The 19035-nt window shown below is 43.9% G+C and overlaps 1 protein-coding gene across 3 annotated transcripts in view; it reads right to left on the bottom strand.

Annotated features, from left to right (window-relative positions):
- Nucleotides 1-15714, bottom strand: part of AKAP10 (A-kinase anchoring protein 10) — an 85482-nt gene extending 69768 nt beyond the window's left edge. The window contains exons 1-2 of one of the 3 annotated variants that reach the window (XM_019028414.4): nucleotides 13605-15714; nucleotides 4415-4462 (exon numbers count right to left, since the gene is read on the bottom strand). In XM_019028414.4, coding sequence (XP_018883959.1) covers nucleotides 4415-4462; nucleotides 13605-13692 — 136 coding nt within the window. In that variant the 5' untranslated portion in view covers nucleotides 13693-15714. Of the gene's footprint in view, nucleotides 1-4414; nucleotides 4463-13410; nucleotides 13557-13604 lie in introns of those variants that run through there. The other 2 variants (XM_063706591.1, XM_063706592.1) reach the window with 2 other exon arrangements.
- Nucleotides 15715-19035: the final 3321 nt, after the last annotated feature.

The following is a 19035-nucleotide window of genomic DNA, read 5'->3' as shown; positions in this document are numbered from 1 at the left end:
GGCTTCATAATAAAGATAATTTCAGTCATTCAATAGTAGTTGTGGGAATTACAAAATGAAGAGTGACTGTCTTCAAACTATTTTTTCAATGTTAAAAGAAGGTATATTTTTATTTTCATGAGAAATTGGAGCAAAATAATTTTTAGCTTATTTATAAACAAAAGCCAGTTTTCGTGTTCAGACAAGTACAAGTAAGAGTCTATAGGAATGGTGAGACTCTCACATTGTTTCTTAATTAGATGTATATAATGTAAAATGCTACTAACTCATTTGTACAAGGCTTTCCCCGGTCCCTCTTAACATCTCTCTTAGAACTAGTAACTTATTTTTACCACTCCTTCCTGATAGTCTATCTTTCTTGGTCTCCATGGTATTATACTCTCCTAATTTCCTCTTCTATCTGCTCATTCCTCTCATTCTTTTAATACCCATTTATCAACACCCAGTGTGTCAGATATAGCCTGCTTCTTTGGCTCCCCTTCTTGAGGCTATCTGTTCTTTTATTCTTCCTGCTAGAAAGCATATTTACTCTCAAATCTTTATTACCAGAGCAATAATTTTCAAACTTTTTAAAAGCTGAAACCTCCTTTGCTTCCCACCAAAATAAACTTAACAAGGGACCGGGTGCAGTGGTTCATGCCTGTAATCCCAGAACTTTTGGAGGCTGAGGCAGGCAGATCACGAGGCCAGGAGTTCGAGACCAGTCTGGCCAACATGGTGAAACCCCATCTCTACTAAAAATACAAAAAAAATTAGCTGGGCTTGGTGGCACGAGCCTGTAATCCCAGCTACTTGGGAGGCTGAGGCAGGAGAATCACTCGAACCCGAGAGGCAGAGGTTGCAGTGAGCTGCGCGATCTCGCCACTGCCCTCCAGCATGGGCAACAGAGCGAGAATCTGTCTCAGAAAAAACAACAACAACAACAACAAAAAAGTAATTCTGGCAAATTCAAGGGAAACATCTTACTCACACCCTCCACATGGACTCTTTGCAACAGCTCCTGGGGTACACCTCTGCGGAGCAGATGAAAAAGCCCTGATCTGTATCTGTGACTTGTCTTTGACCTGGGCTTTGGTCTTGTATCACTGATTACTCGCTACTAAGCATTCCCACCCACATTGACTTTACCATCTCAAGTACAATCTATCTAAATATCAACTTAAAACATCATCATCTGATTCTCCTCTCAATTTCCCTGTCTGTTCAATCCACCAGTCTCCAAAACTCAAAATCTTGGTCCCATTCTTTTTCACTGTTATCTGTTTACTTGCCAAGATTTGTTGACTTTTCCTTCAAGATGTTTAAACATTTACTTACCTGTTTATTTTTAACACCTCACCCTCAGTGCAAGTCTTTCTGTATTATAACAAAAAAACTTCCGGGGTCTCCATCCTGCAAATCTCTTCCAGACTAACCTTTCATAAACACCATACTTACAGCATCAATATCTTGCTCAAAAACCTACAGTGGCTTCCTGCTTCCTCTGTCTCAATTCTCTTTTCCGGTCTTTACAGCCTTCTATACCTTCATCTCAATCTTTCTGTAAAAATCTCCCTCTACTTGTCTGAAGGCCCCTCTGCCCAATATATCCTCAAATAAGAAGCTGGGCTGGTAGGGAGAAGAGAAAGAATCTCTCATTCAAATCTTTCTTATTCTTCAACTTTTATACAAGGTAAGTGTCATTTCCATGAAGTCTTCCCTAAACTTCAGAAATCATCTGTTGATCTCAAATTCCTCTGAACTCCTTGCAGTGCTTCACTCAGTTTGACTAATTCAACAAACTGAAGGCTATGTTAAAACTAGATAATGATAGCTACCAATGGAGGACCTACTATATACCAGGCACTATACGAGTTTCTCTATGTACCTTTTTTTTTTTGGATATTATTTCATCTATCTCTCAGGACAATCTTGTAAGACCATATTTTCCTCATTTTAGAGATGAAGACAAAAATGAAAACAAGTTGAATACTTTGCCCTAGGTTAATGAGCTAGTAAACAGCCATTTCAACAGGAAGGATTTCAACTTAGGTTTGCTAGACTCTAAAAAATCACTCTCTAACCTTTGGTTTAAAACTCAGACCTTAAAATTACTGTGCATATAAAATAACATATATAACATATATAAATGAATGACTCAAAAGCACCTCCCACCCAACATAACAAAACTGAACATATAATTTCCTGGTTTGGTTCTGTTAGGCAAGCCAGAAGGTAGGTATCAATCTTAAATATCCCTCTCTCTCACACCTCATATTTAATCAATAATAAACTTCTATCCATTTTGCCTCCTAATTTTTTTTCAAGTCCGTTCAGATCTCTTTACTTCCATCACTACCAATCTAGGCTAAGCCATCTGTGGAATTACTTGATTAATGTTCCTCTCCCCTACTAATCTGTAAGTTCAATGAGGGCAGGACCTAATTCTTTTTTGTTCACCGTTATAGTCAGTTTTTGTCTAATGCCCAGAACAGAAGAAGTGTTCTATAAATGGCAGCTATTATTATTTTGGTCTATTTGCTACTGTTCTGTGTATAAGTTTGTCTTTCTAACCAGACTGCAAACATCTTGAGGGGCTGTTTCTTGTACTGCTTCTGTATTATCCTAAGGATAAGTCAGTGAATGTTAAGCACAGATTATGTACTATCATAATCAGAGTATAAGCACAGAATTTTTTAACCCAGTAGAGATTTAGAAATTAGCTAGGCCAATCCCCCCATTCAACAAATGAAGAATCTGAAGAAAGTTACAACTTCCCAAGGTCATACTGTTAGTGGCAAAGTTTAGAGTGGAAGACTGGTGTTCTCACTGCCTGAAACATCTAAGTTCCTTCCTTCTACTACAGTCAGATCTAGTCTTTACAGGTCTCTGCTTGAGAAGGGCTTTAAGCCTTTATCACTGCCAATCAAATTTTGCCTAAAGAAGGCAGTTTGAACTAATGTGGAATCTAACTGGCTTTACATAAGAAATAAGTAAACTAGGCTGTAAGGTACCTTACTTTTTTCCCTAATTTTACAACTTGCCTAAGTTATAACTGGTCTTCTTCTCCAGCAAATTGAGCATATAGAATAAATACTCAATGCAAGCAATACAACATAAAAACATTTGAAAGAAAAATCTAAATAAGTAGCAATCTACAGATTTTATGGAAATAAATTGATGAAATTAATATGTAATGACTATGGAAACAATTTCCATTATAATTTTCCCACTTCAATCTCTGTACACTGGACAAATAAAATCAGTGAATAATACAGCATCTTTAAAAAGCATGCTCTAATCTATAAACAAGGACAATGTATCGATCCCAACAAAAAATAAACAAAATATATTTTAAATTAAGGTTGTTCATTCAAATAAAAAAGCAAAAACTGTAATCAACCATACTTCTGGATAAATGACAGAAAACTAAGCCTTATAAGTGTCAGTGCTTTCCTACAGTTAACAGACTGCTTAGTTAAGAGTATTCTTCATTTTTTGTCTTACTAAATAAATAAAGTGAACTAATCACTTTTAGGGAACAATTAAATGTGTGATTAATAAGAAGGGCACTGGTTCACTGTAATCACTAGGATAGCCAATACACACAAGGCTCAGTAAAAGCCTACTTATGGCCAGGCATGGTGGCTCACGCCTGTAATCCCAGGACTTTGGGAGGCCAAGGCAAGTGGATCACTTGAGGTCAGGAGTTTGAAACTGGCCTGGCCAACACAGTGAAACCCTGTCTCTCCTAAAAATACAAAAATTAGCTGGGCATGGTGGCGGCCACCTGTAATCCCAGCTACTCGGGAGGCTGAGGCAGGAGAATCGCTTGAACCCGGGAGGTGGATGTTGCAGTGAGCTGAGATGGCACCACTGCACTCCAGCCTGGGGATAAGAGCAAGACTCCATCTCAAAAAAATAAAATTAAGGTAAAAAAAGCCTACTTATGGCCGGGCGCGGTGGCTCACGCTTGTAATCCCAGCACTTTGGGAGGCCGAGGCGGGCGGATCACAAGGTCAGGAGATCGAGACCATACTGGCTAACATGGTGAAACCCTGTCTCTACTAAAAAATACAAAAAATTAGCCAGGCGTGGCGCCGTGCACCTATAGTCCCAGCTGCTGGGGAGGCTGAGGCAGGAGAATGGTGTAAACCCGGGAGACAGAGCTTGCAGTGAGCCAAGATCGCGCCACTGCACTCCAGCCTGGGTGACAGAGCAAGACTCTGTCTCCAAAAAAAAAAGCCTACTTATTATATGCTAGATGTTAAAGCATTATACACGTTAAAGAGGGAAATAAATCAAAATTATAAGTAATTATAAAATAAGGCAGAAATGATTAATGCCAAAAGAGAGAGTATAACAGGATTAAAGAGCTCACAAATGCAAAGCACATCACTTTTTAATGCGGTGGACTGCCAAGGGCAGAACTTACCTTTAATGGACTTGACATCTGAGGTCTTCTCTTGTTCTTTGCCTTTCACTAGAACATAAAAAGATAATTATGACCAACTTTTGCAGTCAGAGATCCATTCTATAACACTGTAAAAATTAGACCAGCTTTATTCTAAGATGAGTATTCAAAGTTCTAGAACAATGGACAGCCTTGGAGGAGGGCACAGGAGGGTAGTTGTCAGCAAAGGCTTCTCTAAGGAAGTGACCTTGGAACAGCATCCAGTCAAAAGAGTTGAACCTGCTTATGGAGAGACAATGTAGTCACAACATCTGGGGTCAAATTCTGGCTCTACCACTTATAAGCCATGTGATCTTGGACAAGTTACTTACTTCTCTGGGTCTTAATTTTCTTGATTTATAAAATTAGGTCAATAATAAAAACTACCTTAGAGGGTTATTGATGAAAAAATATATATACCTGTAAGGGGCTTAGAAGAGTAACTAGCACAGTAAATTGAGGACAAATGCTAACCAATATTATTACCATGTGTCATCCATAGTACTAGCTACTAGAAGCATAGTGAAGAAAGGTCTTTGGTTGTGTATCATATCTTATTACTTATTCCTCCCATAGCATCAAGTGAAAACATCCTAAGCCTCTAACACTCAGAGTATAATAATTTGTCTGGGCCAGGCACGGTGGCTCACGCCTGTAATTCCAGCACTTTGGGATGCCAAGGCGAGTGGATCACCTGAGGTCAGTAGCTCAAGACCAGCCTAGCCAACATGGTGAAACCCCATCTCTACTAAAAATACAAAACAATGAGCTGGGTGTGGTGGCGGACACCTGTAAGCCCAGCTACTTGGGAGGCTGAGGCAGAGAATTGCTTGAACCCAGGAGGCGGAGGTTGCAGTGAGCCGAGATCGCGCCACTGTACTCCAGCCTGGGAGACAAAGAGAGACTCTGTCTAAAAAAATAAAAGATAAAGAATAATTTGTCTGTAAAATAATCATATAATTGCTTCCTTATTACATAAAACAGTAAAAATTCTGCGGTAGATAAGCTAATATGACATCCAAGATAGGAAGGTGCCCAGCAGCTTAAGCCAAGTGTGAATTCTATTACAGGATCTGACATAAGACTATTTTTAACCCTCTTTTCTTGTTTTTTTTTTTTAACATTAAAAAATCTTACCAGGAAAAGGTTATCAAAATAAGAAATGCCAAAACGTGCCCATCTCTGTATTTGTGCTCTTAAACATTGAAAGGTGAAAGGCTAGTAGCAGGAAATAACTCGCCCTCAGAGTATCTGGATGAAGTCAATACATCAACTGTTGAGTGCTTGGTATGTGCCAGACATGCTCCCAGCTCAGAAAAGGCAATGATTTTGCCTTCAAAAAGTCTACATTCAAGTGTGTGGAGACTAACATGAAAAAAATAAATAAGATCGTTGCAGGTACTGATCACTGCTGTCAGGAAGACGACATTTAAAAATGTTGTAGGGTCACTGGTGTTTGCAGCCCTCTCAGCAGCATCTGCCCACGGACTACATCACTCACTTGAAACATTAACTTGTCTTGGCTTCCTTGACTCCTCTCTTCTGCATATACATCTGTATTTCCTGGCTGATCCTACCCATTCTTAAGGCTTACAATACCATAGATACGCTGTTACTCCTAAATTTATATCTCCATCCTAAATCTTTTATCTCAAATTCATATAGCTAACCACCTACCTGCCATCTTCCATAATTCCACTTGTCTAAAAGGGAACATGTCATTTTCTCCCAAACCTGTTCCTACTTCAGTCTTCATCTTCCCTCATGAATGACACCTGTCATCCACCCACTACTCAGACCAAAATTCCGGAAGTCATCCTTAACATGGTCTGTTTATTACCTTCCACATACAAACTATGACCAACTGATTCTACTGCCAAAATAAACCACCACGGTTCCACTTTTACCACCTAAAAACATTCTCCTACTATCAATCAGATCTCCTATGTTATACTTCTAACATATACACAACTCAACAATCAAACATCAGCATTTTGCTTTATTTCCTTCTGTCCCCCTAAGTATTATACATAGACTTTAGAGTTCCTATGAATCACCACCTGACCCTTCCTTTCCCAGATATAAATACTTACTAAATTAGATATTTTCTGGTCGAGCGCAGTGGCTCACGCCTGTAATCCCAGGACTTTGGGAGGCCAAGGCAGGTGGCTCACTTAAGGTCAGGAGTTCGAGACCAGCCTTGCCAACATGGTGAAACCCTGTCTCTACTGAAAACACAAGAATTAGCAGGGTGTGGTGGCGGGTACCTGTAGTCCCAGCTACTTAGAAGGCTGAGGCAGAAGAATCGGTTGAACCCGGGAGGCCAAGATTGCGGTGAGCTGAGATTACACCACTGTACCCCAGCCTGGGTGACAGAGCAAGACTCTGTCTTAAAAAAATAAATAAATAAATAAAGACATTTTCCTTCCATGTACATTTTTTGACTATGACCACATACAAATACTTTTTATTTTTATTTTTTTGAGACACGGTCTTGCTTTGTTGTCCAGGCTAGAGTGCAGTGGCCTGATAACACTCAAACTCCTGGGCTCAAGTGATCCTCTCATGCCACCATGCCTAATTACCCTTTCTGTTGTTGAGATGGGGTCTTGCTATCTTGCCCAGGCTAGTCCTGTACACCTGGGCTCAAGTGATCCTCCTGCCTCAGCCTCCCAAAGTGCTGGGATTACAGGTGTGAGCCACCTCACCCAGCCAAACATGTATATATATGCATGTATGTATATTTTTTTTAATGGCATTATTCTGCACATCTTTAAAAATCACGCAAATGGCTGAGCATGGCGGCTCACGCCTGTAATCCTAGCACTTTGGGAGGCCAAGTTGGGTGGAACACTTGAGGTCAGGAGTTCAAGACCAGCCTGGCCAACATGGTGAAACCCTGTGGCCACTAAAAATAGGAAAATGAGCTGGGCATGGTGGTGCATGCCTGTAATCCCAACTACTCGGGAGGCTGAGGCAGGAGAATCACTTTAACCCAGGAGGTGGAGTTTGCAGTGAGCTGAGATCACGCCACTGCACTCCAGCCTGGGCGACAGAGTGAGACTCCATCTCAAAAAAAAAAAAAAAAAAAAAAAATTAATTACACAAATGACACTCTATACATATCTGACCTGTATTCATTCAATAATCTGACATGACTATTGAACCAGTTCTAGTTCATTCACGCAGCTCTAGTTTATTCATTTTAGCTACTTAATTGCTTTATAAATATACCTTTATTTACTCATTTTCCTGTTAATGAACATTTACTTTATTTCCTAATTTTCACTTAAACATTGAACTAGTGAACATTCTAGTACACGTCTTCCTATGCATATAAGCAAGAATTTCTCTAGGATAAGCCTCTAGACATGGAATTGCTAGGTAACAAATTATGTGCATTTTTTTCAGCCAGGAGCATTGGCTCACGCCCCTAATCCCAGCACTTTGGGAAGCAGCTCACCTGAGGTCAGGAGTTCGAGACCAGCCTGGCCAACATGGCAAAACCCTGTCTCTACTAAGAAAACTTAACCGGGCGTTGTGGCACGAGCCTGTAATCCCAGCTACTCAGGAGGCTGAGGCAGGAGAATTGCTTGAACCCAGGAGGCAGAGATTGTGGTGAGCCGAGATCATGCCACTGCATTCTAGCCTGGGCGACATACACTGTCTCAAAAAAATAAATAAAAAACAAATTATGTGCATTTTTAATGAAAGTGACTGTACCAGTTCCATGCACTCATATAGCCATGCTTCATATTCTCATCCTTGGTATTTTTAATTTTGCCAACTTACTAGTTTTGAAATGGCATTTGATGTTTTTAATTCATTTCCTTGTTTCCTTTGAGGTTAAACATCCTTTCATGTTTATTGGTCATTTTGGTTTCCTCTTTTGTGAACTGCCTCTTCATGTCCCTTGTCTTTTACTTATTACTTGCAGAAATTCCATACACATCCTGGGTGTAAATCTTCTCTTCTAGAAGTATCTTAGGTATACTTTATTGTATGAAAGTTTTAGGTTTTTTGCTTTGTTTTGTTTTGTTTTTTTGAGACGGAATCTCACTCTGTCGCCCAGGCTGGAGTGCAGTGGCGCGATCTCAGCTCACTGCAAGCTTCGCCTCCCGGGTTCAGGCCATTCTCCTGCCTCAGCCTCCCAAGTAGCTGGGACTACAGGCGCCCGCCACCACGCCTGGCTAATTTTTTGTATTTTTAGTAGAGACAGGGTTTCACCGTGTTAGCCAGGATGGTCTCAATCTCCTGACCTGGTGATCTGCTCACCTCAGCCTCCCAAAGTACTGGTATTACAGGCGTGAGCCACCACGCTTGGCGAAAGTTTTAAGTTTTAACGTAGTCAAATTTACACAACATGGATTATATTTTCCTGTGTCTTATTTTAAGCAATATCCCTTCCTATCCTGAGATCAGGATTTTTCCCCCTACCTGTTCTTCTACATGACTTCAAGTTTTGTTTTTTTTTAACATTCTGGGCTCTTATCTACCTGGAATTCGTTTCTGTGTCAGGGATTGGCAAACTACAGCCCATGGGCCAAATACAACCCACTACCTTTTGTCTTGTTTTGCTTTAAGACTCCGTCACCCTGGCTGGAGTACAGTGGTGCTATCTTGGCTCACTGCAACCTCTGCCTCCTGGGTTCAAGTGATTCTTGTGTCTTAGCCTCCAGAGTAGCTGGAATTATAGACACGCACCACCATGCCCAGCTATTTTTTGTATTTTTAGTAGAGACGGGGTTTCACCATGTTGGCCAGGCTGGTCTCAAACTCCTGACCCCAAGTGATCCATCTGCCTTAGCCTCCCAAAGTGCTGGCCATGCCTAAACTGGCCCACTACCAGTTTTTGTAAGTAAAGTTTTATCGTAGCACAGCCATGCCCATTTGTTTACATATTGTCTATGGCTTCAAGGATAGAGGAGAGTGTGACAGAAACCATATGGTCTGGAAAGCCTAAAATATTTATGATTTGGCCCTTAACAGAAAAAGTCTGTTGATCTGATATATATGAGAGGAGGCAGGAAATTATTTTTTGCCAGATGATGGATAACTAGCATCATTTACAGATCAGTCTATCTTTTCCCAACTAGGAACTCTATATCCGAAATTCCCACATATACCTGGGTCTGTTTCTGTGCATTTGTTTTGAATATATACCATAAGTATCAAGAATGGAATGGAAACCAAATGGAGGCCTATGGCAAAATAATGCTGCCTCCTCAATCTTTATAAAACCAGCTCCCTCTTGACATTTAAGCTAAGATTTGAATGTCATCTCCTTAGAGGACGTCCTTAACCACTCAATCTTAACAGAGATGACTGCCTAGACCAGGGTGTTAATTGTCACAGATGGTGAGAAGTGGTAGGATTTGGATATGTGTGAGGTAGACCTAACAGATTTGCTGATGGATCAGATATAGAGTAGGAGGAAAGATGAGGTTCAAAGATGTACTAAAGTTTTGGGCTGAGCAACTAAAAATCCAAAAATGCAGCCAGGAGCGGTGGCTCATGCCTGTAATCCCAGCCTTTGGGAGGCCGAGGCGGGCAGATCACCTGAGGTCAGGAGTACAAAACCAGCCTGACCAACATGGTGAAACCCTGTCTCCAAAAATTAGCTGGTCATGGTGGCGCATGCCTGTAATTCCAGCTACTCGCGAGGCTGAGGCAGGAGAATCACTTGAACCCAGGAGGCGGAGGTTGCAGTGAGCCAAGATCCGCCACTGCACTCCAGCTTGAACAATAAGAGCGAAACTCCATCTCAAAAAAAAGAAAAGAAAAAAAGCCAAAATACTACTTCTTGAGAAAAACTGATGAGCAGGTTTAAAATGACTAAATCTGGCATAAAATTTTAGATATTGTAAGTTGAAGGTATCTACTGGATTAAGCTTGCCCATCCCGCGGCCCAGGATGGCTCTGAATGTGCCCAACACAAATTCGTAAACTTTCTTAAAACATTATAAGTTTTGCGATTTTTTTTTTTTTAGTTCATCTGCTATTGTTAGCGTTAGTGTACTCTATGTGTGGCTCAAGACAATTCTTCTTCCAATGTGGCCTAGGGAAGCCAAAAGACTGGACACCTCTATATTGGTCAGGTAGAGATACAAAGTGAACCTAAAGTAGGATATACCAGTCTGGATTCAGGGGCAAGGATCCAACGTAGTGATGTAAATTTGGGACTCAGTGCATTGATGATATTTAAAGTCTGAATCAAATCCCTAACAGGACCATCTCCAGCTTCTACTCTTACCACATCCAGCCTCCAAAAAGCACCTAGAATGATTTTTTTTTTTTTTTTGAGACAGGATCTCACTGTGTTGCAGTGGTGGGATCACAGTTTACTGCAGCCTCAAACTCCTGGGCTCAAGTGATCTTTCTGCTTCAGCCTCCTGAATAACTCACAACACCCAGCTATTTATTTTTTCTTTTTGTAGAGATGGAGTCTCTCTATGTTGTACAGGTTGATCTCGAACTGGCCTCAGGTGATCCTCCTGTCTCAGCCTCCCAAAGCCCTTGATTACAGGCATGAGCCACCATGCCGTAGAATGATCTTTTTAAGATATAAGTTCAGATCACTCCTCTTTCAAAATTTTAAATTAATATTCTTTCTGTATTTTGTTTGACACATGGTCTCACTTTGTCATCCAGGCTGGAGTGTAGTGACTCAAATATGGCTCATTGTAGCCTCCACCTCCTAGGCTCAAGTGATCCTTCTGCCTCAGCCTCCTGAGTAGCTGGGACCACAGGTGTGCACCATCATACCCAGCAATTTTTTAAATGTTGTGTACAGGTCTCATGTTGCTCAGGCTGGTCTTGAACTCCTGGGTTCAAGCTATATTCCTGCCTCAGCCTCCTAAAATACTGGGATTACAGATATGAACCACCATGTTTGGCATCTCGGCATTAGGAATAAAACCTAACCATGGCCCGTAGAGCTCTCAATCACCCGACACTTCCCTACATCTATGCTCCAGTCACAGTAGCCTTCTTTCCTCTCTTGAAGGGCACCATGCTCTTTCTTGCCTCCTGACCTTTGAACATGCTATTCCCTGGCCTCTCTAGTTACCTCCTACTGATCCTTCAGCTCTAAGTTTCAAGGTCACCTGCTGAGTCCTCTCTCTAACATCTAACCAAAATGCATTTCTCCTCTTAATCTTTCATAACACTTTACTCAACTTGTAAGTATACACCTATACACACACACTTACATGGAGCGAGAGGGAGAAGAAAGATTTGTTTGCTTATTTATTATCTGTCTACCCCAGTAGACAATAAGCTCCATGGGTGCAGGGACATTCTGTGGTTCACTACTCAATCGTGAGGGCCTAGCACAGCACCTGGCAGACTCTGGACACTCAAAAGATATTTGTTGAATAGAGACAACAGTCTCTTGTGCAATATGCAGTTTGCCTCATTATTCTTAGACTGCTTTCCCCCCTTAAAATAACAAAAGTTAACCACTTCAATACCAACAAATTAGAGAGCTATTAGGTATACCCCTGCCTTACCAATAAAGCTTCCTCCTACTATTTTACCGGTTTCATTCATTAAGCACTTTCATGCATTCATCACCTGGCATCAGTTACCAAAACCGTGTACCCACTTAAGAAGAAGTATTTAAAGTCATTCAGAGTTCAATGGGCCTTTGGGAATCATCTAATTCTCAGCTGATAGAAGACAGAAAAGTAGGTTAACTGGTCTGTCCCCTGTGACAGTTAGCAGCAGAGCTGTCATATGAAACCAAGTTCGATTTTGTTTAGTGCTTTTTCCAAAACCCATTTCTGGCTGGCCGCGGTGGCTCATGCCTATAATCCTGGCACTTTGGGAGGCCAAGGTAGGAGGCCCACTTGAGGTCAGGGGTTCAAGACCAGCCTAACATGGTGAAGCCCCGTTTCTACTAAAAATACAAAAATTAGCCGGGCATGGTGGGGCATGGGTAATCCCAGCTACTTGGGAGGCTGAGGCAGGAGAATCGATTAAACCTGGGAGACAGAGGTTGCAGTTAGCCGAGATTGAGATCGCGCCATTGCACTCCAGCCTGGGCAACAAGAGCGAAACTCCGTCTCAAAACAAAAAAAGAAAACAAAACCCATTTCTGTCTGGTACTTTTTTTTTGAGACGGAGTTTCGCTCTTTTTGCCCAGGCTGGAGTGCAATGGTGCTATCTCGGCTCACCGCAATCTCCGCCTCCCAGGTTCAAGCGATTCTCCTGCTTCAGCCTCCCAAGTAGCTGGCATTACAGGCATGCGCCACCACCCTGGCTAATTTTGTATTTTTAGTAGACACGGGGTTTCTCCATGTTGGTCAGGCTGGTCTTGAACTCCTGACCTCAGGTGATCCACCCGCCAAGCCTCCCAAAGTGCTGGGATTACAGGCGTGAGCCACCGCGCCCGGCCTCTGTCTGGTACATTTTATCTGAAGCAACAGGAATTGACAGGAAAAATCACTGCTGTCCACAGACCCACACTTGCTCACTTCGGATATGTATTTTTAATGAAGTGCAACAACCTTACCCAGAATCAAAATCAAGCTGTTTCTACGTAAACATTGGGCAGGTAATACAACTGAAAATCAAAAATGTAAGTAGTTCGTTTGTAAGTTAGGGTTCCAGTAGTTAGCAAACTTGCAAAGTCATCAAAAGTAGTGGTCTTCCTGTTGGGGAACTTTAGCAATAAGTAATTTTATTTTAGTAACAGCAGTAACTACCCCTCTCCCCAAAGAGGAAATTGGAAGACAGCACTGGGTGAAGAAAACAATTTTTTCACGTGTTGCTTTTAGACATAAAACCCTCAATATTTGGAAACTTCAGACTTCCATAATAAGGTTCTAAAGAGATTTCCTTGATCTTGATCCACGGTCCTCAAAGAAACACAAAAAAACTAACCCCCACCTAAGAACTGTTCTTAACCAAACAGGCAGGAACTTCTATGGGCTTTAGCAATCGCTTCTGAACCAGCGCGACAATACTCCTCTGACCTCGCGCAAGAAGGCCACCTTCTCCTTCCCAGAAGAGTCCCGGAGCAGAGCAAGGCACTCAGGGGGCATCTGCGCCGAGGTCGAGGCTCGCTGAAGGCCTTGCTGCCGCCTTGGGGAAAGCCCTCGCAGGCCCACCTACCCCACCGCCGCCCCTGAGGCCCGGCCTGACTCCCCGCCGGCGCCCCCTCAGCTACCTTTCCGCCGGAAGAAGGACATGGCGGGGCCCGGGTCGGGGCGGAGGGCGCGGGGGGACTGGCGCGGGGAGGGCCCGGCTCCCCTCATTCAGCAACCGGCCCGGACTTCCGGGTCCAGAGGGGCCGCTGCACTAGCGCGAAAAGGGACCCTTCTTCCGGGAGTGGGCCCCACCGCCTCCTCGGGATGCCCAGGCAGCTCCAGCCGCCATATTATCAACAAGCCGCCCGCCCGGAGTTCCGGTCCTTCCCCGCGCTAGGCTTCACGGGAGGTCAAGCGCCGGCCCCGCCCCTTTTCCCCATCCCCCTCCCGCGGGTGCAGGGGCGCACGCCCGCATCGCCCACGTGACCCGCGCGTGCTACCCGCGCCTCTTTCCCGGGCCCTGGGTGCCTGGAGCGAGCCACCGTTCCTGCAGCCGTTTTGTGGCGTCTGTCGCCGGCCCCCGGTGGAGCGCTGCAGACCCAGTCTCTGCAAAACTAACTCCCTGGGGCGGGAGCCCTCCCAGCAGCTGGAACGGGGCGGGCCTTAGGTCCCCGGCTTCCGGCCCCTGGGCACCCTTCAAATTGTGCCCTTCTAAAAGCAGGGCCAACCCTTCCACGCTCCAGCTCGACCTCTCCTGCACCTCCGTTTGAGTTTTGCTCACAGGCGCTGGCCGGCACGAGCAGCTTCACCCTGCACCCCAGCCCCTGCTTCCTCAGGAGAACCCGCCACGGCCTGCGGGTTCGAGGCGATGCAGAACCCTGATTAGGAAAAGGCACAACCTGCTGCATGCGGAACCAGCAGCTCCCTGGATCATTAGCGAATGAAAAGGGGAAGCGGGCTTATTTCGGAGTGCAGTCCCTGCGAATGCTCAACTTTGTAAGGGACTGCAACATAAAAGCCTCGCCAGTATTTAAAAGCTAGCTCCAGTGAATCATCCTTGCTCAAATGCCATTTTCCTGTGAATCTTCTGACCCTCTACTCCCAAAGCAAAATCAATCAAGCCTCCCTGTCTTTGGTGCTTCTTAACACCCGGCGAGTGCGCTCAGCGGCTGAGGTTGTAACCGCTCCCTGGGGTTGGGGTTGGGGAGGGCAGGAAGGTAATAGTAACTCAATAAATGTTCGCTGGGGTTTTTAAACCAATGAAGTTTATCATGTGACGGATGGGGAAACAGGCCCAGAAGAGACAACTAGCCCAAGATTGTTCAGAATGTTAGAAATACCAAAATTGTTAGAAATAGATAGTCGGTGCCACGAAGAAAAGTCAGCACGGAGACAAAAGATCTCTCAGCAAGGCAATCTTTACTTTCTGCAGAAAGGGTGCTCAATCGCAGATGGAACAATGTCGAGAGCACAACTGAACAAAGGAAAAGCAGACATATTTATCCCTTACGCATTTGGGTCGTCCTCACTGCTATGTCCTGCATCCATTGGCTGGAGCGGGACCTCACACTCTTAAACTGATAGCCGATTTGCTAATAGCCTAAAACTTTCTAAATAGATAAGTGCAAGGAAGAACGAAGAAGGAGAGGAAGTTGCTTACCGAAAGGTTTAAGGAAGCAATAACATTTCCAAATAAGGAAGGGGCATAGGCTGTGAACTGGAACGTGCCTGTAAGCATGTCCAACAGTTACATAGGATAGGGCTTAACAAAGAGTTATTAGCACAAAGCAAGGAGGCTTGAAGAAAGTTAGTCTTTAAAAGAAACTATTACTTCTAACACTTATGATGTATTCTTTAACAAGAAGGGGAACTTTGAAGAGGAAACTTTTTACTTTCTACAAGAATGTCCAAGTTTGAGACTATAACTACAACCCGAAATAGGCAAATCCCTTAACCTGCTCTAATAATAATATGGTCTTTTCACTATATTGTTAGAGCAGGTTAAAAGAGTTACTTATTTCATTTCTGGCCAGATGCAGTGGCTCATGCCTGTAATCCCAGCACTTTGAGAGGCTGAGGCAGTCAGATCACCTGAGGTCAGGAGTTAGACCAGCCTGGCCAAGATGGCGAAACCCCGTCTCTACTAAAAATACAAAAATTAACTGGGCGTCGTGGCATGCCTGTCGTCCCAGCTAATCAGGAGGCTGAGGCAGGAGAATCTCGAACACGGGAGGTGGAGGTTGCAGTGAGCCAAGATCGCGCCACTGCACTCCAGCCTGGGCAAGAGGAAGACTCCTGAAAAAAAAAAAAAAAAAAAAAAAAAAAGATGTGCCTATTTCGTTTCAGAGCATGGCATGTTTGCAAGTGCATGAAAGGTAACCAAAACTGACATGGAAATTTACTATGCGCCGGTACTGTGCTAAACCCTCCAGATGAGTAATAGTCCTTGGAGTCAGTCCTGGTATCTGGAAAACTAGGCACTGAAAAATAAAGTCAACTGCTCAAGGTCACACGCTAACTAGGGATGAAGCCTGGATTTCAAGGTGAAGCCTCTCTCTAGGTAAGGACAGCGCGTCCAGGCGCACTGGACGGAAGCAGCGCTGGCAGAGGCTCCCGACGTCCGGAGTGAGCTGGCGCCGAATGGACGCGGTCTGGCCGCTTCCTCCTGGCCTCGGCCGGGCCTGCACCGGGAGGCTGAGCGGCGCCCCCCCAGGGATCCGAGATGCCCTCGGAAGCCAATCTGTGTTCTTGGCGGACCACACCCCGCTGTCTGTAGCCAATAAAACCTTGGATCGTGCATCCCACCCCCACCAAAGGGAGATTGGCTGAAGCCAAGGACCCAGGCGCGGTCTACGTGGGATTTCTCTGCAGGCTGAGGGGACAAGTGGCTGTGTCTACCAGGGGCCCAAGTACAGGGCATCAGCAAGAAAGCGCAGCGCCCTTCTCTCGTTCCCTTCCAGAGTGCAGAACCTCGCAGGGGCTATTTTGTATGTGTTGTGTGGTTAGTTGGATGGGGCGGGAGGGACGTAGGGGAGGGGAGAGTGCGAGAAATCCCCTGAATGTCTCTGGCACGGGAGCAGATCCCACAGAGTTGGAGGCGAAGGACTCTAAGTTCCTCTAAATCTCCTCTAAGCCTTCCTCATTCTCTCCAGCTAAGCAGTCTGTGCAGAAGCAGTGCCTCACCTCGACTTCCAGTGTGATTTGCTGCCTTTGAGCCCTGCCCACCAGAAATTCTGAAGTCGCCGTATTCCCCGACAGCTGCATACACCTCAGTCATGATAATGGCCGTCATTATTTATGAAGTACTTATTATGCGCCCTCCTTGTATTAAGTGCTTTACAATTACTAGCTCACTTAATCCATAATTCCTGCCCTTCCCCGAAAAGAGACCCTGTGAGAGGCTGCCATCGCAACCCCCAATTTACAGATGTGGCCCTGAGGATCGGGGTAACTTATGTAGGATCATGAGGCTGTTAAGAGGTAGAGACAGGATTTCAATCGCTGTCAATCAGACTCCAAAGCCATTTGCTTATACCACTTTCTCCTATCTTTCTCTCCACCCACCCATTTATCCAGTGTCCCAAAATGGGATGTCTGTCGGGCAGGTATATGGGGGTGAATGATATCTGGCAGTACATGTTCTTCGGGTACCTTCTGAATCATCACCCATTAAAATGTTTATATGCTTAGGGAAGCTTGCTGCTAAGAGTATTGTCATTTAATCTTTTGAAATTTGACGATCCACATATGAGTAAAGTTAAAAGAAGAATTTAAAAATAACAAGAATATTACATTAGGCTGAATACGCAGCTGTGGCAAACTAATACCCTGCATTGTATTTCTGAATTAACTTAATAAAGTCATTTTAGTTTACATGTAAGATAAAATTAATTTTTATCAGGAGTTCCTTTAATTATGCTCCTAATTTTTGGGAACCGTCACAGTCATGTTTTGTTTTATGTGTTTTTTTTCTTTTTTTTTTAGATGGAGTTTCGCTCTTGTTGCCCAGGCTGGATTGCAATGGCGCGATCTCGGCTCACTGCAACCTCCGCCTCCCGGGTTCAAGTGATTCTCCTGCCACAGCCTCCCGAAGAGCTGGGATTACAGGCATGCACCACCACGACCGGCTAATTTTGTATTTTTAGTAAAGATGGGGTTTCACCATGTTGGTCAGGCTGGTCTTGAACTCCTGACCTCAGGTGATCCGCCTGCCTCAGCCTCCCAAAGTGCTGGGATTATAGGCATGAGCCACCGTGCCCGGCCTCGTCACAGTCTTTTTATACCAGTTGTATTAATTACAACAAATCAGTGAGGTAAAATCAGTAAGTTAATTACCACAAATCCAGTGAATGGTTTAATCTAACATTGTTTAAAAATCAATGAATAGTATTCTACAACAAACATTCTAACAAATATAGTTTATCAAACATTCATAACTTTTTTTTTCGAGACAGATTCTCATCTCACTCTGTCGCCCAGGCCAGACTGCAGTGGTGGGATCTCAGCTCATTGCAACCTCCACCTCCTGGATTCAAGCAATTCTCCTGCCTCAGCCTCCTGAGTAGCTGGGACTACAAATGTGTGCCACCATGCCTGGTAATTTTTGTATTTTTAGTAGAGATGGGGTTTCACCATATTGGCCAGGCTGGTCTTGAACTCCTGACCTCAGGTGATCCGCCTGCCTCAGCCTCCCAAAGTGCTGGGATTATAGGCATGAGCCACCGTGCCCGGCCTCGTCACAGTCTTTTTATACCAGTTGTATTAATTACAACAAATCAGTGAGGTAAAATCAGTAAGTTAATTACCACAAATCCAGTGAATGGTTTAATCTAACATTGTTTAAAAATCAATGAATAGTATTCTACAACAAACATTCTAACAAATATAGTTTATCAAACATTCATAACTTTTTTTTTCGAGACAGATTCTCATCTCACTCTGTCGCCCAGGCCAGACTGCAGTGGTGGGATCTCAGCTCATTGCAACCTCCACCTCCTGGATTCAAGCAATTCTCCTGCCTCAGCCTCCTGAGTAGCTGGGACTACAAATGTGTGCCACCATGCCTGGTAATTTTTGTATTTTTAGTAGAGACGGGGTTTCACCATATTGGCCAGGCTGGTCTTGAACTCCTGATCTTAGGTGATCCACCTGCCTCAGCCTCTCAAAGTGTTGGGATTACAGGCATGAGTCACTGCACCCGGCCCTGGTTTTAGTTTTAATCAAATCAATTGTACCGAAAGGGGAGAAGAGAGAATTTAGCAAGGAAATATTTGAAAAGCTAATGGCTGACAATTTTCCTGTGGTGATAACAGAAACCAACACACTAATTCAAGAATCACTATGAACTGCAAACAAAAGAAATACAAAGAAATCTGCACACAGATTATTAATAACAAAACTTCAGGAAATAAAAATGAAGAAAAATTGTTAAAAATTGCTAGGGGTAGGGGAAGCAGATTACCTTCAAAGGAGTGCTACTTGGCCGGGTGCGGTGGCTCATGCCTGTAATCTTTGGGAGGCTGGGGCAGGCAGATCACTTGAGGTCAGGAGTTCGAGACCAGCCTGTCTAAC

The sequence above is a fragment of the Gorilla gorilla genome, chromosome 4 (assembly GCF_029281585.2).
Source record: "Gorilla gorilla gorilla isolate KB3781 chromosome 4, NHGRI_mGorGor1-v2.1_pri, whole genome shotgun sequence".
Lineage (NCBI taxonomy): Eukaryota > Metazoa > Chordata > Mammalia > Primates > Hominidae > Gorilla > Gorilla gorilla.
This window is presented reverse-complemented; position numbering and strand designations above follow the sequence as displayed.